This window comes from Callorhinus ursinus, unplaced genomic scaffold (assembly GCF_003265705.2).
Source record: "Callorhinus ursinus isolate GAN/ISIS: 27379988/994484 unplaced genomic scaffold, GSC_fseal_2.0 scaffold25, whole genome shotgun sequence".
Lineage (NCBI taxonomy): Eukaryota > Metazoa > Chordata > Mammalia > Carnivora > Otariidae > Callorhinus > Callorhinus ursinus.
Window position 1 is genome coordinate 35234093 of NW_027397087.1, and position 22144 is coordinate 35256236.

General features: G+C 40.1%; 1 protein-coding gene and 1 pseudogene across 4 annotated transcripts in view; one reads left to right on the forward strand and one right to left on the reverse strand.

Moving 5' to 3' along the window:
* The window catches only part of LRRC49 (leucine rich repeat containing 49), a 168602-nt gene that overhangs the window by 11650 nt on the left and 134808 nt on the right, over window positions 1-22144 (forward strand). For all 4 annotated transcript variants that reach the window (XM_025884467.2, XM_073877295.1, XM_073877296.1 and 1 more), the window contains 2 exons: window positions 3179-3245; window positions 20559-20702. In XM_025884467.2, coding sequence (XP_025740252.1) covers window positions 3179-3245; window positions 20559-20702 — 211 coding nt within the window. The remainder of the gene's footprint in view (window positions 1-3178; window positions 3246-20558; window positions 20703-22144) is intronic.
* On the reverse strand, window positions 7989-12486 carry LOC112832862 (ras-related C3 botulinum toxin substrate 1 pseudogene; annotated as a pseudogene).

Below are 22144 nucleotides of genomic sequence, written 5' to 3' on the forward strand. Positions count from 1 at the left end.
AATGAAGAAATGGAGATGTAAAGGGACTTTTGCAAGGTTAGATATGTATAAACTGTACACAGTAGGAGTACCCCAGCGGAGCAGTTGAATGAGATAAAGTAAGATGTCAACTTTTCATACATTTAAGGCATTCCCTTCTAGGTGCTCCCTGTTGTCTCTCCCAGAGATTTCTTAACTAGTTCCTGATCCCTGGAGTTTTTTATTTGTTTGCGTAGCTTCCATTTATTCTTTGGCACTACTGCCTTATGCACTTCTTTCAGTCCTTCAGTATTTCCTGGTGGTGTTTTTAATCTCCTTTGCTGGTTTTAAACATAGTGTCTAAGAGCTGTTCCTGGGTCCCAGTGTTTTAAATCAACTCTCAATCTACTTTTCTTCCTGCCTCTACTTTGCAGCTTCTCTGGCTTCTTGGAAATAACCTTTTTAAGTTTTTTAAAAAATAATTTGGGGATCAAAGACACCAGTCCATCTGACCTTCTGACCTTTCCAGAGGTCTCTGCTCCTCCAGGTCTAAGGGACCTAATGCCCTTTTCTGTATCCTTACCTTGGCCAAGTAAAAGCAATCTAATGCAGTCTCTTCTTCCTCTTTCTACTTCATCTTTTTGTTCATTTTGTTTGCATTTGGTCATGGTTTACTTTATTCTTCACATAAAGAAAATAGCCATTAAGCAATTTTGGAGCTGTTAGTGTCCTTGAATAAAAAAGAAAGTCAGAAAGACAACTTTCCACATTCTCCCAAAATGCATATTTCTGAAGTATCAGAACAATGCACATCTGCCGTGTTCTCAGGTCAGCTGTGTGAGTCTTGAAGATATGAATCTAACCTGAGGCAGTGCTTTAGTGAATTTTAGGCCAATCTGGCTGAGAAATGCTGGAGGAGAGAGCAGCTCTTCTGCCACCCTGTCTCTCCAGGTTTGTCTTGGATGAACTGTTGCCCCCTGCTGGGCGAGGCCGGGCCGTTTTCTCCCTCTCACTTTGGAAAGCACTGCATCATCTTAGTCCAAAACAGTGGAGCCAGATGTTACAGTCCAGGGCAACCATATTCCTCTAAGTTCAAGCAGCTCCAACAAAGATTTCTGCCCCAAAGCTAAAACGACCGTGCTCAGATTCTGTATATGAGCTTTGCATTGCTGCCGAAGAACGCCCAGTCCTTCTGTACCACTGTGCTACTGAAGTTCTTGCCATCTCACTCTTCTGCTTTCTGTGTTCCTGTTTATCCTTGTGAGATCTTCTGGTGCCCTCATGATCACTGGCTAACAGGTAGAACTTCTATGCATTTTTTCCTGATCACCCAGGACTATAGATACAAAACTCTCCACCAGCCTCTGGGATTCCATATTCCTTTTCTATTACTTCCTTGAAGGTCTCCACTTAAGGATTTGTCTCTAACACCTGAAAAGCCTAGCCTTCATATAGATTCTGCAGTGAGGTCCTTATGCAGGCCTCAGCATCATAATGTAGCCTGCAGAGATGGGCTCTGATGTACTAGGTATTTCAAGAGCAAAGCAGGTGAAGAATAACTTTGTTAACAGTTTTGGCTGTTTTCCTATCTGATAGTGTGAGCATAAGCTTGAGAAATTCTTTTAATATACGAAGGAAAAATAGGGATAGGAAGAACAAAAGATAAGATGGGGGAGTGGTGTGTGTGTGAGAGAGAGAGAGGGAGAGAGAGAGAGATAAGGGAGAGAAGAATTGCTGTCATACTGTGATGCGGCATAGTAGGCGTATGACAAATATTTTTGTACACCAAATTGGATTGAATTGGTTGTGGTGATATAATTCTAGATTTGGCAGTGATGTAATGGCTGAGGTCACGTGGAGATGGAAATTCTCTAAGTTTAAACTGGTATGATGTTTACATGTTAATCAGCATATAAAGTTTCAAGGGATGATCCAGGTTCTGGAAACATTTAGGAAGGTAGAAATGGTTCTTTGAGGCAGTAAGCCCTGGCAACAGATATCAATAGTGATAGGCAGATGATGATCAAGATGGATTGCACGAACTGCATTTCTACCCTTTCTTTGCCATTGCTCCTTCGTTTTGGCTGAATTATGGCAGTAGGAGAAAGTAGGATCTGTAGGAGGGGAAAATATAAAAGGGAAGTAGTTTTTGTTTTGTTTTGTTTTGTTTGAACTGTCCAGTTGGGGGCAGTTGGACAGCTAAGGTAGCCAGAAAAGACAGGAACGAGGGAGGCAATGGATGGGCCCTAATCCTTAAGGAATATAAGAAGGGGCATTTTAGAGATAAAATGCTGTGTTTAAAAATTTATAGCAATGTTTTAGCTTTTCACAAGATGGCGAATCAAAAATTCCAAATATTCACAAACTGAGCAGGTCCAGTAGAAAACATTTAAGTGGTGTCTAATCTGTGTCTGTGATAAATAATCCTCTTATGAATACTCTTGTACATAAAACTCATCTATTTAGTTAGTATATGTTTATTTATTCATTAAACAAACATTTCTTGGGTTCCTACTCAGTGCCAGCCCCTTTTATAAGTGCTGGGGATGGAGTAGAGAATATGTTGAAATTTCTGCACTCTTGAAACTCACGTTTTGGTTTGAGGAAGGAGATGATAAGAAGGTAAACACATAAATAATATAATTTGAGGCAAGGATAGGTGCAATGAAGTCAATGAAAGTAGGGGAAGGAGAGAGTAATGGGGATAGGAAGGGGTGTGAGCCGTGCTAAGTTCTGGGTGAAGAACACTGAGGAAGAAGGAGCAGCAAGGATAAACACCCCCAGGCAGAAATGAACTTGTCAGGTTAGAGCTAGCAAGAAAGCCCCCGTCGTCAGAGCAGAGAGAGCCTGAGCCGTGGTAGGAGATAAGCCTGGACAAAGAGTCAGCAGCCACAAGGTTTAGGGCCTTGAGAACTGAGGTAAGGAGTTTAGATCATATTCTGAAGGGAACTGCCTTGAATAAGTGCCTTGCCTAAGGTTCTTAGAAGTAGAATTGCTTTTTCCTAAAGATACAACTTTTAAGCTTTCTTTGGGACATTTCCCCCAATGGAATTGCATCTTTACCATTATAGTTAAATCAATGGAAAATCTGTTTTTGTTTTATATATGTATTTATGTATAATCTCTCTATATATACATATTTGAGTTATGCCTTAGCATGTTTTGATTTACAATAAGTTTGATACATCTGTATTTCTACTCCACTTATTCTGATTTTCAGAATCAAGCAAATTTCAAATCTGGAGAACCTCAAAAGCTTAGATGTCTTGGACCTTCATGGAAATCAGGTATTGTGAAGCCCCTTTGTTTCTTTCTTTTCAGCAAAAAAGTCTGAGAAAGTTTGGTATTATAATTATAAGTTTTTTTTTTTATTCTGTTATGTTAATCACCATACATTACACCATTAGTTTTTGATGTAGTGTGCCATGATTCACTGTTTGCGTATAACACCCAGTGCTCCATTCAGTACGAATGATACTTGTGTTGAAGTATTTCAAGAGTTACTTTACTGGGGCGCCTGGGTGGGTCAGTCATTAAGCGTCTGCCTTCGGCTCAGGTCATGATCTCAGGGTCCAGGGATCAAGCCCTGCATCAGGCTCCCTGCTCAGCGGGAAGCCTGCTTCTCCCCCTCCCACTTGTGTTCCCTTTCTTGCTGTCTCTCTCTGTCAAAAAAATAAATAAGATCTTAAAAAAAAAAAAAGAGTTGCTTTACTGATTCACTGAAATTTCTAAGGTATTAAGCCTGTTTATTTTAAGATATGGTAATTCCTTAGCAGTAAATGACAGATGAAACTCCTAAAACATTTGGAATCCTTAATAGTTAACGATAATTTCGTTTCTTTTTTTTTTAAAGATTTTATTTATTTATTTGAGAGAGAGAGAATGAGAGATAGAGAGCACGAGAGGGAAGAGGGTCAGAGGGAGAAGCAGACTCCCTGCCGAGCAGGGAGCCCGATGTGGGACTCGATCCCGGGACTCCAGGATCATGACCTGAGTCGAAGGCAGTCGCTTAACCAACTGAGCCACCCAGGCGCCCACGATAATTTTGTTTCTTATTTAGTCTTTTATTTTTAATTTATTTTATTTTCTTATTTATTTATTTGACAGAGAGAAAGAGAGAGCGAGCACATAAGCAGGGAGAGTGGCAGGCAGGGAGAAACAGGCTCTCCACTGAGCAGGGAGCTTGACATGGGGCTCGATCCCAGGACCCGGGGATCAGGACCTGAGCCGAAAGCAGATGCTTAAGGCACCCCTAGTCTTTTGTTATTTTTAAAATACATATTTTCCAATCCTAGCCCAACAACTAGAATATTACTAATGATTTTCTTCTACTTAGGTATGCCTCCTTTATTCTGAGGCCACCACTATCCAGGATTTCACATTTATCATTCCCTTGTGGATTTTTTTAAGTTGGTTTTATCACATATGTGTGTCTAAATAATACCTTGTTTAGTAGTATTGTGTTGTAATTTAAAAAAGGTATCATACTGTATATTGTCATCTGGTGTTTGCTTTTTGCATATAACATTAGCTTACTGAGATTAATCTATTTTGATTAAGTAACTGTAGTTTACTCCTTTTTGCTGTTGTGAGTTCCGTGGAATGATTATATGAAAACTTTTTTTCTCCAGTTTATTATTGATAGACATTTGGGTTGTTTCCTTTTAGGAATAGCCCTTCTAAGAGCATTCTTGTATGGGTTTCTTCTACACACCATATGTCACTCTAGGGAGTGAAACTGATAGAACAGAGGTTATTTAAATGTCTAACATGGTGGGGGGTGGGAGGGCTGGGGTGGCTGGGTGATAGACATTGGGGAGGGTATGTGCTATGGTGAGTGCTGTGAATTGTGTAAGACTGTTGAATCACAGACCTGTACCTCTGAAACAAATAATACATTATATGTTAAAAAAAAAGAAGAAGAAGAAGAAGATAGCAGGAAAGGAAGAATGAGGGGCGGAAACCGGAGGGGGAGACAAACCATGGGAGACCATGGACTCTGGAAAACAAACTGAGGGTTCTGGGGGGGGGATAGGTTAGCCTGGTGATGGGTATTAAAGAAGGCACGTTCTGCATGGAGCACTGGGTGTTATACGCAAACAATGAATCATGGAACACTACATCAAAAACTAATGATGTATGGTGATTAACATAACATAATTTAAAAAATGCAAAAAAAATAAAAGATAATGTCAAATTGTTTTTCAAAGTGGTTGTACCAGTTTATACTCCCACCAGTAATGCAGGATAAATCCTGTTGCTTCACATTCTTTTCAACATTTGGAATTGTCATACTTCTTTTTTTTTATGACTCAAAGATTTATTAAGTCAAACATGCAAAACATACTGCTAATTGCATTAGCAAAAGATCAATGTAAAAACACCCCACAATTCTACAACTGTCAATTTAAAAAATGTTCTAGTAGTTGAAAGGTCCAACCTTATATTCTTGCCAGTGGGTAAGTTGTACAGAACTTCATTAGCACGAGCACAGGCTTCCAGAACCTCACAGACCCATAGGAACATGGTTAGGCAGAACAACAGGAAGTGTGTGCCCCGGGGGGTAAGATCAAGAGGAGGGTCAGCATTAGTCAAGGTACAGTGTTGGGGATCTGGCAAGGCAGTGATACTAAGAAAGTTCATAGTTTAGGAATACCTAAAATATTTCAAAAACTATAAAGCTGCAACATGTCATTTTTGCACCTAGTTACTGGAAAACTAAGTAAAGTGCTTCTTAGCTTTGAATAAAGTAACAAGGAAATAAGAATACACTTTTACTAATCTCCAAAAAATATTTCTAATGCATTACCAGAAAGATTCTATAATACAAGGAGGCATATTGCTCATTAAGAAGGGATTCTGTAAGAAAAGCACTAAGGAACTATGGGAATGACCAGTTCAAAGATGAATTAAATGCCCAGTTTCAGGAGGGATGGCAGGTCTAAGAAAAAGCTTAAAACAGTGATAATACCGATCTTTCCTTATCATTTACTGCATTTGACAGAGGTTAACCTTTTAAAATTTTATCTGTGACACTTTTACTCAGTTTAATTATTTTTTTTAAGATTTTATTTATTTATTTGACAGAGGAAGGGATAGCGAGAGAGGGAACACAAGCAGGGGAAGTGGGAGAGGGAGAAGCAGGCTTCCCGCAGAGCGGGGAGCCCGATGCGGGGCTCGATCCCAGGACCCTGGGATCGTGACCTGAGCCGAAGGCAGATGCTTAACGACTGAGCCACCCAGGCGCCCCTACTCAGTTTAATTATGATGTGTACAATGTAGTATAAATTAACCTCCATATTTTGTCAAAATAACTGTCTTCATTCTTTGATCACCTCCCATGCTGCACACACCCCACCCCAGTGCACCCACAGCTAGAGCAGATACTTCATCAGAGGGATGTGGGTGTAAGAGGTCTGTTCAAAATCTCAGCAATAGCATATACACTTAAGTTTTTTTTTTTTTTTTAATCTCACTACAGGGGTGCCTGAGTGGCGCAGTGAGTTGGGTGTCCAACTCTTGGTTTCGGCTTGGGTCATGATCTCAGGCTTGTGAGATCGAACCCCAAATGGGGCTCTTTGTTCAGCGCAGTCTGCTTGAGATTCTCTTTTCCCTCTGCCCCTCCCCCATAAAATAAATTAATTAATTAAAAAAAAATCTCACTACAAAATCAAAAAGATTGATCCAAAGAGTTTTGAGTCCTTACACTCATTCCATTATAACATCAAGTCCAGTGTTAGGGAATGGATGCGGGCTGATAAATTACTGGTGTGTTAGAAGGCAACATTTCATGATTGTGAAATGTTGTGCTGCTTTCTTATCAGAAACTAGTTAGGAAGTGTCTTTGTTTCCAAACATGAGACACTGTAGTCTCTTCTTCTTCTTTTTTTTTAGAAATAAGAATAAGATTTTATTTGGTAATGAAATATACCAAGTGTAATCAGGAAATATCTTTAGGTATTAGGGTTTTAGGGGATTTGTGTATTTTCCTTCATACTTTTCTGTGTTTTTCAGGTTTTGTGATATAAACATGTCTTTTTTTATTATGTTCAGTTAGCCACCATAGAGTACATCATCAGTTTTTAACGTGGTGTTCAATGACTCATTAGTTGCGTATAACACCCAGTGCTCATCACCACACGTGCCCTCCTTAATACCCATCACCCGGCTACCCTGTCCCCCTCCCGCAGCCCCTCTGAAACCCTCAGTTTGTTTCCCAGAGTCCATCGTCTCTCATGGTTTTTCTCCCTCTCTCATTTCCCCCCTTCAGTTTTCCCTCCCCTCCCTATGGTCCTCTGTGCTATTCCTGATGTTCCACACGTGAGTGAAACCATAGGATAATTGTCTTTCTCTGCTTGATTTGTTTCTCCTAGTATAATACCCTCCAGTTCCATCTATGTTGATCCAGTGGTGGGTGTTCATCTTTTCTGATGGCTGAGTAATACTCCATTGTAGATATGGACCACATCTTCTTTATCCATTTGTCTGCTGAAGGGCATCTCAGCTCTTCCACAGTTTGGCTATTGTGGACATTGCTGCTATGAACAGTGGGGTGCATGTGGCACTTCTTTTCACTACATCTGTATCTTTGGGGTAAATACCTAGTAGTGCAGTTGCTGGGTCATAGGGGTAACTCTCTTTTTAACTTTTTGAGGAATCTCCATACTGTTTTCCTGTAGTCTCCTCTTAAAGACAAAGATCTTGAATGGCTTAGTGCCTAGTGTTCTCAGTACAACAATGCAACTTACTTCACAAGCTATTTTGGCAACTCTTAATCTGATCAGGAATAGGAGCTCTTGAAAAATAAGGCTTTAAGAAAGCTTGCCATTTTAGGGCTAAATTTTACTATAATGTAAAAGTTTGAAGTCTTACCCTTTAAACAAATAAAACCTAAAAATTATTGGTTCAAAATGGTTTTATGGAAAAAGTAATCTGTAACAAAAACCTGGCACTGTGTGAAAGGCTCCACCATTTTTGAGCAAAGCATATAAAGGTTCCGAGGTGGACAGGGCAGGACAGGGGCCCAACATTTATAGCAGGAGGCATTTTCTCTTCCTTGTCTTGACTGGAGGGCAGAGAACCCTCGAAGAGCTTCATCCAACACTGTCTTGAGGCCTCGCTGCGTGAGAGCTGAGCACTCAGGTGTTTTCCAGCACCGATCTCCTTAGCCATGGCCAAATCCCGTGGCTAGGTGATGAGAGTCGGCTTCTCCTGCAGTCGCTCAGTCACGTCTTTGTTGTCCCTGAGATCAAGTTTAGTCTCTACCAGGATGATGAGGGTGTTGGGACAGTGGTGTTGCACTTCAGGGTACCACCATGCTTGAACATTTTCAAATGATGCAGGACTCATGAGAGAAAAACAAATTAAGACCACATCTGTTTGTGGATAGGATAAGGGACGTAATCTGTCATAATCTTCTTGTCCAGCTCTATCCCATAAGCCCAGATTCACCTGTTTTCAATCTACCGTAACATTGGCAGGATAGTTGTAAAGGCAGTGGGGATGTATTCTCCAGGGAATCATTGGTTTAACCGATCGGTAGGCAACTTTTACCTGTAGCTCTGTCTCCCACCACCACACACTCAGTGGCTGCATCTGGGCTGCTTGCTGGGCTGCCGTGGCGTCGGGGCACTGAGGCGAGAAGCGGTGGACTTGGGGGGTGGGGTGTCGGGGCTGCTGTCTAAGCCACATCACCCTCCCCCGACAGGAAGCCAGAGCCAGCAGCGGCCACCACCCAAAGCTCTGGAATTGTCATACTTAATTTTTGCCAATTGAATTGGTATAAAGTAGTGTCTCTTTGTGGTTTTGATTTCTATTTCCCTGATTACTATATAATCTGGACTCTTTATTCTGTTGGGTCAGTCGGTTTGTCTGCCTCTCAGTCTGTCTGTCTGAATTTTTCTATCTGGTTTGTTAATGTTCCCCCTCCTTCTCTCTCAGAGCATCTTGACTGTTTTTTAGTCCTTTGCTTTTCCATTGAAATGTTTGTCTTTGAAATGGATTTATTTATGAACAGCTACATGAGCTACATACTCATGCAGAAGGTAGAGCCTCTCATGAGGTGGTAAGTGTACATTCTGGGATGATCCATGAGTCCCTGCCTGTTAATGAACAAGATCTGTCACTGCCACCCGCAGTTGGTCAAGTGCAAACTTCAATATGATCTCTCTAGGCTTTCTAACAACTGCAAGTCCCAATCGTTTTGGTGAAAAGCTAGTGTAATAAATGAAAACCTTGACAGATCTAACTAGACCACATCTGCTAGATTCTAATCTCACCCGGCCCCATCTGTGTGTATCTGTGTGTGCCCAGAATGGGAGGAATGTTGGTGGCCTGGGAACTGTCCAGCTCTGCAGGCTGATTAGTGGCACTCTAGTAGAGAAGTTACCCAGTTAGGTGAGGGTGGAAGGGGAAGAAGAATTAAAGAGTTTTGTCAGTAAAAGAATATGCAAAAGCACTGAGACTAAAAACAACACAGTATTTTTTACTGCTTGAGAATTTAGCATGTGTTGAACAGTGAGAAATGAGGGGAGAGAAGTAGCAGAGGCCAGATTGTGGAGGGCTTTGTATGCCACACCTGAGGAATTGCTATTTTATCTTGTAGCCCACTATTTTTATTTTATTTTATTTACTTATTTTTTATTTTTTTGTAGCCCACTATTTTTAAAACTATTCATAACTAATTGCAACATTTTATGGTAGCAATTTTTTAAAGTTTATTTTAAAATGTATATATGATAATTAAACATATTTATGTAGTTTTCACATTATATAATACCTTTAAGAATTCATTTTATTTATTTTTTATTATATTATATTTTATTTTTAGAGCAAGAGTTGGGGGTGATGAGAGGCAGAGGGAGAAACAGAGAGAATCTTAAGCAGGCTCCATGCCCAGCATGGAGCCCAACACAGAGCTTGATCTCAGAACCCTGAGATCATGACCTGACCCAAAATCAAGAGTCAAGACGCTTAAGCAACTAAGCCATCCAGGCGCCCCTACCTTTAAGAATTCACTGGGCATTACCCAAGATCTATGAAGGATCCTGGTTTATGAATAACAAACATATCACTTGATCCATATGTGATGTGTAGGAATTATTTACCAACCATTATGTTGATGAAAAATGCTCTGTTCCTTGTTAGCTGACCTGTGTTATGTCATATAATTTCAGCTTTGTGTTTGTACTTATTCTGTGTATTGAGATTAAATATTTGTACTACACAAATTATTTCTCAAGGCTCTATAACTACAAAAATGAAGTTTTACGTGAAAATCCAAGTCTTGTTTCAAAATATCTAAATCAACTAAGCAGAAATTTGGAGTATTTCAAAGCAAAGGCAGCCGTGGTGACCTTAGGCTTCTAAAAAGTCAGGAGATAAACTATTCAAGATGAAACAATGTCCAATTCTAAAAAGAAAATAGCATCAGGTAGTTAAAAATGTAAAAGAAAATTAAGTGAATATTTTTTGTTTTTGGAGTTTACTTTTGTTAGAAATAAAAATGATATTTGGTGTACATTGTGAAATAAAACGTATTTGGTTTATGGATGTGAAAATGGTCTGAGGAATGTTAGTAGTGTGCAAGAGATAGATTGGGGGATAGAACGAGTTGGAGGAAAGTGAAACTGGAGACAGAACAGTTGAGAGACTAATCCAGGAATCTTTGTGAAAAGTGATGGTGGCTTGACCTGAAGTGGTAACAATAGGGATTTAATAAGGGGGCAGATTGTATAAATATTTAAAAAGTGGAAACATCAAGATTTAGCAATTGATTTTATTTGAATAGTGAAGAATACAGAGGAATCTGAGAGGTTGGCTCTCAATTTCTGATGTAGAATTTTTTGGTCTTCCAGAATTTGTTCTCTCGGTAAAAGCATGCTTTAACGTGGACACGAATGTGCTTCAGGAAGGATCTGTTCCTTCAAGGCCATCTTTTCCTTCAGGGCGAGCTTGCCCTTTCTGTGACTGCTTGACTGAAAGCAGACATTTGCCCTTTAGCATTGCTGAGTCAGAAGGTTGTCTTTATCCAGACAGAGTAGTCTGGCTTACTCTTATAAAGATGAGCCTGGAGTATCCAGCTGTATTAAGAAGCCCTGCGGTCTCCTGGAGACCCTCTCTCTGATCAGTATGACCCATGATTGGGCTTTCCGACGTTCCCATCATTTCTTCTTCTTGCTGTGAAGCTTATTAACTAAACAAGAGCTGTGCTCTCACCCTACACCACCTTTTGCCTGAAATTTTTATCATTTACTGTGACTTTGTCCATGGCTGCAATGTGTAATAGGCTCCATCAGAGACGTTGCACACAGTTCTGGCCTATCTGATTGCAAACCAAGAAGCGAAACAATATCCCCAGTGATTTTTAAAAAGATTACATCTTGGTACCAATATTTTAGAATTAATAATGTTCCTTTTCAGAGTTACCAAACTAAATAAAAGGCAAGTCACAATGTAGGCATTCTAATTATCAGTCCCCCCAGACCAAGGAATTAGAGAAAGGTAGTTTTCTAAGAGAAATGCCCCAGGTTTAGTAGCAGAAGGGGGAAGACACTCTATGTATGTCATATAACAATTGTGCCCCTTCATTCTATATATTTCTATCTTTCCTGTTCTCAGGAAAGTTTTATTTTATGTATTTAAATATTGCTTTTCCATCCATGTTTGTTATTATTTGTCTTCCATATCCCCGTCTTACCTTTTATTCTTCCTACCTCCATTTTTCCTTAGTATTTTAGGAGAATTTCTCCAACTTATGATGACATTATTGATTCTTCACAGTGTCTATTTTGCATTTTGCTGATTCCATACATTTAAAATTCTATCACTTATATAGTTTTGAAATGCTTTTGTCCATGTCTCATTGTAAATAGTCCTATCATCGACAAATACTGATAACCTTGTTTCTTCTTTTACAATTTTTATTTTCATTTTACGTTAGACCAAAAATCTTAGGACAAATTTTAAGGCATAGTCAGATGTCACCTTTATATATTACTGAATTTATAATAAACATAGGTTTTCGCTTTTGAACCTAGATGGAATCTAGATGGTATTTCTTGAATGTAAGAGAAGGTCCAATAACAACCTACAGACTGGATTATAAATCTAAGAAAACCTTCTTTTATCCAACATCTGTTTTGAAATGTTAAAAAATTTCAATTTTTTTCCCATCTGTACTGGAATGACAGTATGGATGAGAAAGTTAATCCCTAGTGATTGTGAAAACCTTTTTTTAATGTTTGGAAGAAAAGTGTCATGTGTATGACTCATTGTTAACTTAAGTAGATGGTTGACAAAGTTCCCCAGTCCCCCGCAGGGACCCCTACTTATGTGTCATAGAGAACCATCTCGCTGTGCTTGCTCTGTTACACTAGTAGGACTGAAAATCCTGTTGTGCTCTCCTCAGTCATGGGGATGGCTTTTCCTTACCCTACCTTACTGTGCTCCTGTGTTGCTGGTCAGAGCTTGCGTGTATGTGCCTGTTCCGTGACTCAGGTCTTGTTCTGAACACTCAATGTCCACCATATTGCACTCTGGCTAAACCTTACCTGTCGTTTCTCTTAAGCACTTCCACTAATAAAGAATATCCACCCTCACTCTCCACTCAGGATCCTAGTTCCTTGTGTCTTTTCCATTTAGACTCTTGACAGCTTTCAGGATCCTGCAGTATAAATGGAAAGAACAAGGGGGATGTGGTAGCATTCCTTTTCCTTGCCTTTTCTCTCAGAGGGCTGTCTTGCTTGGACAAAACATTGTGAGCTTCTGCCTTAGGCTTATAGTATGTTTTTATTTGGGAGGTAGTGTGTATATTTCTTGTCACCTTTATCTGGACCTGGCACAGTATTGGGTTATTAGAGATGCCCCCAAGGATGGGCTTGTTGATTATTTGATAAAATTTACTTCAAATATTTACTATGGTGAAATTATAAAATATGTTCCTTTAGTTAATTTTATTTTTTTCTAAAGATTTTATTTATTTATTTAATTTTTTCCTTTAAATTTTTTATTGTTATGTTAATCACCATACATTACATCGTTAGTTCTTGACGTAGTGTTCCATGATTCATTGTTTGTGCATAACACCCAGTGCTCCACGCAGAATGTGCCCTCTTTAATACCCATCACCAGGCTAACCCATCCCCCCACCCCCCTCCCCTCTAGAACTCTCAGTTTGTTTTTCAGAGCCCATCGTCTCTCATGGTTCATCTTTCCCTCCGATTTATCCCCTTCATTCTTCCCCTCCTGCTATCTTCTTCTTCTTTTTTTTCTTAGCATATATTGCATTATTTGTTTCAGAGATACAGATCGGTGATTCAACAGTCTTGCACAATTCACAGCGCTCACCATAGCATATACCCTCACCAATGTCTATCACCCAGCCACCCCATCCCTCCCACCGCTCCCCCACTCCAGGAACCCTCAGTTTGTTTCCTGAGATTAAGAATTCCTCATATCAGTGAGGTCATATGATACATGTCTTTCTCTGATTGACTTATGTCACTCAGCATAACACCCTCCAGTTCCATCCACGTCGTTGCAAATGGCAAGATCTCATTCCTTTTGATGGCTGCATAATATTCCATTGTGTATATATACCACGTCTTCTTTATCCAGTCATCTGTCAATGGACATCTTGGCTCTTTCCACAGTTTGGCTATTGTGGACATTGCTGCTATAAACATTGGGGTGCACGTACCCCTTCGGATCCCTACATTTGTATCTTTGTGGTAAATACCCAGTAGTGCAATTGCTGGATCGTAGGGTAGCTCTATTTTCAACTTTTTGAGGAACCTCCATACTGTTTTCCAGAGGGGCTGCACCAGCTTGCACTCCCACCAACAGTGTAGGAGGGTTCCCCTTTCTCCGCATCCCTGCCAACGTCTGTCGTTTCCTGACTTGTTAATTTTAGCCATTCTGACGGGTGTGAGGTGGTATCTCATTGAGGTTTTGATTTGGATTTCCCTGATGCCGGGCGATGTTGAGCACTTTTTCATGTGTCTGTCGGCCATGTGGATGTCTTCTTTGGAAAAATGTCTGTTCATGTCTTCTGCCCATTTCTTGATTGGATTATTTGTTCTTTGGGTGTTGAGTTTGATAAGTTCATTATAGATTTTGGATACTAGCCCTTTAGCTGATACGTCATTTGCAAATATTTTCTCCCATTCTGTCAGTTGTCTTTTGGTTTTGTGGACTGTTTCTTTTGCTGTGCAAAAGCTTTTTATCTTGATGAAATCCCAATAGTTCATTTTTGCCCTGGCTTCCCTTGCCTTTGGCGATGTTTCTAGGAAGAAGTTGCTGCGGCTGAGGTCGAAGAGGTTGCTGCCTGTGTTCTCCTTCAGGATTTTGATGGACTCCTGTCTCACGTTTAGGTCTTTCAACCATTTGGAGTCTATATTTGTGTGTGGTGTAAGGAAATGGTCCAGTTTCATTCTTCTGCAACGTGGCTGTCCAATTTTCCCAATACCATTTGTTGAAGAGACTGTCTTTTTTCCATTAGTCATTCTTTCCCGCTTTGTGAAAGATTAGTTGACCATAGAGTTGAGGGTCCATTTCTGGGCTCTCTATTCGGTTCCATTAATCTATGTGTCTGTTTTTGTGCCAGTACCATACTGTCTTGATGATGACAGCTTTGTAATAGAGCTGGAAGTCCGGAATTGTGATGCCGCCAGCTTTGCTTTTCTTTTTCAACATTCCTCTGGCTATTTGGGGTCTCTTCTGGTTCCATACAAATATTAGGATGATTTGTTCCATTTCTTTGAAAAAAGTGGATGGTATTTTGATGAGGATTGCATTGAATGTGTAGATTGCTCTAGGTAGCACTGACATCTTCACAATGTTTGTTCTTCCAATCCATGAGCATGGAACTTTTTTCCATTTCTTTGTGTCTTCTTCAATTTCCTTCATGAGTATTTTATAGTTTTCTGAGTACAGATCCTTTGCCTCTTTGGTTACATATATTCCTAGGTATCTTATGGTTTTGGGTGCAATTGTAAATGGGATCGACTCCTTGATTTGTCTCTCTTCTGTCTTGTTGTTGGTGTATAGGAATGCCACTGATTTCTGTGCATTGATTTTATAGCCTGCCACTTGACTGAATTCCTGTATGAGTTCTAGCAGTTTTGGGGTGGAGTCTTTTGGGTTTTCCACATACAGTAACATATCATCTACAAAGAGTGAGAGTTTGACTTCCTGTTTGCCGATTTGGATGCCTTTGATTTCTTTTTGTTGTCTGATTGCTGTGGCTAGGACTTCTAATACTATGTTGAATAGCAGTGGTGAGAGTGGACATCCCTGCCGCGTTCCTGACCTTAGCGGGAGAGCTCTCAGTTTTTCCCCACTGAGAATGATATTCGCTGTAGGTTTTTCATAGATGGCTCTTATGATAGTGAGGTATGTACCCTCTATCCCTATACTCTGAAGAGTTTTGATCAAGAAAGGATGCTATACTTTGTCAAATGCTTTTTCTGCATCTATTGAGAGGATCATGTGATTCTTGTTCTTTCTTTTGTTAATGTATTGTATCAATCAATGATTGATTTGCGGATGTTGAACCAGCCTTGCAGCCCAGGGATAAATCCCACTTGGTCATGGTGAATAATCCTTTTAATGTACTGTTGGATCCTATTGGCTAGTATTTTGGTTAGAATTTTGGCATCCATGTTCATCAAGGATATTGGTCTGTAATTCTCCTTTTGGATGGGGTCTTTGTCTGGTTTTGGGATCAAGGTAATGGTGGCCTCATAAAACGAGTTTGGAAGTTCTCCTTCCATTTCTATTTTTTGGAACAGTTTCAGGAGAATAGGTATTAATTCTTCTTGAAATGTTTGGTAGTATTCCCCTGGGAAGCCATCTGGCCCTGGGCTTTTGTTTGTTGGGAGATTTTGGATGACTGCTTCAATTTCCTCAGAGGTTATAGGTCTGTTTAGGTTTTCTATTTCTTCCTGGTTCAATTTTGATAGTTGATACATCTCTAGGAATGCATCCATTTCTTCCTGGTTATCTAATTTGCTGGCATAGAGTTGCTGATAATATGTTCTTATAATTGTTTGTATGTCTTTGGTGTTGGTTGTGATCTCTCCTCTTTCATTCATGATTTTGTTGATTTGGGTCCTTTCTCTTTTCTTTTTGATAAGTCTGGCCAGGGGTTTATCAATCTTAATTCTTTCAAAGAACCAGCTCCTAGTTTTGTGGATCTGTTCTTGTGTTCTTTTGGTTTCTAGTTCATTGATTTCTGCTCTGATCTTTATTATTTCTCTTCTCCTGCTGGATTTGGGCTTTATTTGCTGTTTTTTTCTCTAGCTCCTTTAGGTGTAGGGTTCGGTTGTATATTTGAGACCTTTCTTGTTTCTTGAGAAAGGCTTGTATTGCTATATACTTTCCTCTTAGGACTGCCTTTGCTGCATCCCAAAGCTTTTGAACAGTTTTGTTTTCATTTTCCTTGGTTTCCATGAATTTTTAAAATTCTTCTTTAATTTCCTGGTTGACCCATTCATTCTTTAGTAGGATGCTCTTTAGCCTCCATGTATTTGAGTTCTTTCTGACTTTCCTCTTGTGATTGAGTTCTAGTTTCAAAGCACTGTGGTCTGAAAATATGCAGGGAATAATCCCAATCTTTTGGTACTGGTTGAGACCTGATTTGTGACCTAGGATGTGATCAATTCTGGAGAATGTTCCATGGGCACTAGAGAAGAATGTGTATTCCGTTGCTTTGGGATGGAATGTTCTGAGTATGTCTGTGAAGTCCGTTTGGTCCAGTGTGTCATTTAAAGTCTTTATTTCCTTGTTGATCTTTTGCTTAGATGATCTGTCCATTTCAGTCAGGGGGGTGTTTAAGTCCCGCACTATTATTGTATTGTTGTCCATGTGTTTCTTTGCTTTTGTTATTAATTGCCTTATATAATTGGCTGCTCCCATGTTAGGGGCATAGATATTTACAATTGTTAGATCTTTTTGGTGGATAGACCCTCTAAGTAGGATATAGTGTCCTTCCTCATCTCTTATTACAGTCTTTGTTTTAAAATCTAATTTGTCTGATATAAGGATTGCCACCCCAGCTTTCTTTTGGTGTCCATTAGCATGGTAAATGGTTTTCCACCCCATTCACTTTCAAGGTGAGGGTTTCTTTGGGTCTAAAATGAGTCTCTTGCAGACAGCATATTGATGGGTCTTTTTTTTTAATACAGTCTGATAGCCTGTGTCTTTTGATTGGGGCATTTAGCCCATTTACTTCAGGGTAACTATTGAAAGATATGAATTTAGTGCCATTGTATTGCCTGTAAGGTGACTGTGACTGAATATTGTCTGTTTTCCTCTCTGATCTATGCTGCTCTTAGGCTCTCTCTTTGCTTAGAGGACCCCTTTCAATATTTCTTGTAGGGCCAGTTTCGTGTTTGCAAATTCCTTTAGTTTTTGTTTGTCCTGGAAGCTTTTTATCTCTCCTTCTATTTTCAATGACAGCCTAGCTGGATATAGTATTCTTGGCTGTATATTTTTCTCGTTTAGTGCTCTGAAGATATCATGCCAGTCCTTTCTGGCCTGCCAGGTCTCTGTGGATAGTTCTGTTGCCAATCTAATGTTTCTACCATTGTAGGTTACATATCTCTTCTCCCGAGCTGCTTTCAAGATTTTCTCTTTGTCTCTGAGACTCGTAAGTTTTACTATTAGATGTCGGGGTGTTGACCTATTTTTATTGATTTTGAGAGGGGTTCTCTGTGCCTCCTGGATTTTGATGCCTGTTTCCTTCCCCACATTAGGGAAGTTCTCTGCTGTAATTTGCTCCAATGTACCTTCTGCCCCTCTCTCTCTTTCTTCTTCTTCTGGGATCCCAATTATTCTAATGTTGTTTTGTCTTATCGTATAGCTTATCTCTCAAATTCTGCCCTTATGATCCATTAGTTGTTTATCTCTCTTTTTCTCAGCCTCTTTATTTTCCATCATTTGGTCTTCTGTATCACTGATCCTCTCTTCTGCTTCATTTATCCTAGCAGTTAGTGCCCCCATTTTTGATTGCACCTCATTAATAGCCTTTTTGATTTCGACTTGATTAGGTTTTAGTTCTTTTATTTCTCCAGAAAGGTTTTCTCTAATAACTTCCATGCTTTTTTCAAGCCCAGCTAGTATCTTTAAAATCATGATTCTGAACTCTAGGTCCGAGATGGTACTAATGTCCGTATTGAGTAAGTCCCTGGCAGACAGTACTACCTCTTGTTCTTTTTGCTGAGGTGATTTCTTTCATCTTGTCATTTTGTCCAGAGGAGAATAGATGAATGAGAGAACAAAATGCGAACAGGTTAACAAAGTCCCCAGAAAATATACTCTAAACAAATCAGAAAAGACCGGAAATCAGCGGAAAAGAAAGGGAAAGAACAAAAAAAAAGAAAAAGAAAAAGATAAAAACAAACAAAAATAGAACAAAACAAAAAAAAAAACAGACTATGATCTAATATGATCAGGCTGGTGCATAGATCAGTGCCACACACTAGATTTTGGGTGTAGTTTGTTCTGTTAGAAGAAAGTGCATCCTAAAATTTTAAAGAAAAAAGACCTAAGTATGTTCAACATAAGGGTTGATATGATAAAGGGATGGAATATGACTGTAAAGATGAAAATTATAAAAAATTTTAAAAAAGGAATTGATAAGGTTTTGAAAAAAGAAAGAAGAGGATTAAAAAAAAGAAAGAAAAAAAAGGGGAGAGAATGTGATCAGGCAGGAGACTAGAACACAGCCATACAGTAGAGATTTAGGGTATATTTTGATATGTTAGAAGAACCTGTATCTCAAAATTTTAAAGAGAGAACAACTTAAATATATATATATGCCAAAAATAAGGGTAACTACTATGAAGGGTTAAAAATATGACTCTAAAAATGAAAGCTAAAAATTTTTTTTTAAAAAAGGGATTGATAAGATGTTGGTTGAAAGAGGGAAAAAGAAAAATTCAAAAAAAAAGAGTTAAAAAAATTTAACTTTGAAAGACTAATGAATCATGGTAAAAAAGCCATGAATTCTATGTGCACTATTGCCGTAGTGCTGGAGTTCTGCCGTTCTCATTGATCGGTAAACTTGGTCTTGGCTGGCTGTTCGTGCTGATCTTCTGGGGAAGGGGCCTGTTGCCGTGGTTCCCAAATGTCTTTGCGGAATTGCCCCGCCCTTGTCGGTCCGGTCTAAGTAATCAGCTCAGGTTTGCTCTTGGGAGCTTTTGTTCCCTGCAAGCTCTCGGTACAGCTTTGGAGGACGAGAGTGAAAATGGTGGCCTCCCAATCTCCGCCCGGAGGAGCTGAGAACTCGGGGCCCCACTCCTCAGTGTGCCCCCAGAGAAAAGCAGTCACTCCCGTCTCCCCGGTCTCCGGCCGCACTCCGTGCTCACCCGGCCTGTGACTGAGCATTTCTATCTCTGGCACCCGACCCCGTGTGGAGTCTCCAAACCCAGCAGATCCCTGCGGAGCGCTCCCGTGCCGCTCCTCCCATTGGAGGAAGGGGAGTCTCCCCGGATCTGCCGCTTGTTGGGTCCCTGCTGGAGGAGCAGTGGCCCGACTGGGCCGCGGATCACAGTTTATGGCAACCCCGAGCTGAGAGCCCGCGCCTCGGCTCTGTCTCTGCAGCCAGCTTCCCCGCTCCGATACCTGGGAGCTCTGCCGCACTCAGGCACCCCTGGTCTTTCTGTGACCCCGAGGGTCCTGAGACCACACTGTCCCGCGAGGGTTCCACCCCCCGCTTAGCCACTGGAGTGACGTCCCTCAGCGGAGCCGGCTTCTAAAACGTCCGATTTTGTGCTCCGCGGCTCTAGCACTTGCCAGAAGCGGCCAACGGAGGCCCCCTCCCCCACCGTCTATCCTCCCAAATATCGCCTCGGATTCACTTCTCCGCACGTCCTACCTTCCAGAAAGTGGTCACTTTTCTGTTCAGAGTTGTTGCTATTCTTTTCTTCGATCTCCTATTGAGTTCGTAGGTGTTCAGAATGGTTTGATCCCTATCCAGCTGAATTCCTGAGACCAGACGAAATCCAGGTCTCCTACTCCTCTGCCATCTTGCTCCCTTCCTTTATTTATTTATTTGACAGAGAAAGAGAAAAAGCACAAACGGGGGGAGTGGGAAAGTGAGAAGCCGACTCCCTGCCAAGCAGGGAGCTTGACGCGGGACTCGATCCCAGGACCTGGGATCATGACCTGAGCCAAAGGCAGATATCCAACTGACTGAGCCACCCAGGTGCCCTTCCTTTAGTTAATTTTCACAAGTTAAATGACTTCTTATTATCTACAACAGAGGAAATTGGAAATATATATATTTTAAAGATTTTTATTTATTTATTTGAGAGAGAGCATGAGAGCGGGGTGAGGGCCAGAGGGAGAAGCAGACTCCCCACTGAACAGGGAGCCCGATGTGGGGCTCGATCCTGGGACTCCAGGATCATGACCTGGGTCAAAGGCAGATGCTTAACCCACTGAGCCACCCAGGCGTCCCCGGAAATACATTTTTAAGTATCTTCATGTAAACCTGTCAGTGAATCCAGTGACTATATATTTTAATTTTAGAGTTTATATAACATGTATATATGTGACTTATGCCTGCTAATTATCCCTTTCTCATGTTTTAACAGATAACCAAAATCGAAAATGTCAGTCATTTGTGTGATTTGAGAGTTTTAAATCTTGCTAGGAACCTTTTAAGTCACGTTGATAATCTTAATGGGCTGGATTCACTAACTGAACTTAACCTGCGACACAATCAGATCACTTTTGTGGTGAGTATTAAAATGGAATCGATATGTGATTTCTGCCTTTTCTTAAGGAAATGAAATAAATGTTATGGCATTGCTTTATGTAAAGTAAGAATCTACGGTTACTTAGTTCTTTTATGAATTTAATTGTGGATATATTTATTAAGCTTTGTATTTTGATTTGGGAAATGTTAAGGTGTTTTTCATTTTAAAAGATAAAATAAAATCAGAAACAAATATTATCAATAAATGAATTAGCTAATATAAATGAGTAGTGAATTCTTTCCTGTTTTATCATGGGAATATAATTAATAAGAAAAAAGGTTATTGGTGACTTAAAGTTGATAAATTGTACCAGGAGGGAAAAGACTCAGAGAGGAGAGGCTGAGGGCTGTGAAGACATGGGTAAATGTAATTTCCTTTGCAGTGTTGAAAGAGGCAGGCTGGTATAGTGGAAAAAGCATTGCATAGGGCATCAGAGACCTCGTTCTGGTCACAGCTTCATCTCTCATTAGCTGGGTGACCTTGGGTAAATCGTTAACTCTATAAGCGTTTGGTTTACTTTTCTATAAAGTGAGGGCCTTGGGCTAGATTATTTCTAGGATCCTTTTAGCTTGTTGAATCTGAAGAAAGACATTAAGGTGGTCAAGAACTGGCATGTGAGCAGGAGGGAACAAGTTCGCACTGTGGGGGCAAAACTACAGGAAGGCGACTCTGGAACTCTGAAGATGAACTTTGTTAGATTTATAGCTTTACTCAAGTTCAGCCATGAAATAACAGCCCGATGCTCAGGTATTTTGTACTTGTGCACCTGTGAGGAGCACTAGAGATAGGACTTTTGACTGTATGATGTGATACAGGCTAAGAAGACTTCTAATGTTATATATAAACATTTGTGTTTTTTTAACAAGCTTCCTTTCTTTACATGAAATAGAAAAATACTAGGTTCTCTCTGGATATCATTCAAGTTCTTTTAAAGGCACAATCTAACTCTTACCTTTTTTGAGACATTGAGTTCCTTAGTAAATAATTAAGTGTAATATAAATGGTACACTTGGAAAGGTTGAGGGACAGATGATGCCTTATCTCTAGGCCTCATCATACAGATTGGTTTCATTTTGAAGTTTTCCCAGAAAATCAGAGCTCTGTAATGCTCACATCTTCTAGGAGGTTGGGATAATTTCAGAACCTTTTTCCAAGACATGGATTCATTCCAGAGCCCCTAAATTCTGTCAGGTCCTCCCCAGATTGGATTTAAATATTGGAAATGGCTTGTTTATTTTAAAAGACATCCAGATTGAGTTAATCTGTTACATTGGTGAGTGTCTAGGAACTGCTCAGGCAGGACTTGATCTGTCCTCAGGACATTGGGTATGGTAAGAATCCAAAAAGCCTTGGTAGAGTGAGACACAGAAATCTATTGACTTTCACATATTCCTGTCTGTATTCTTTTATTTGGAAAGTAC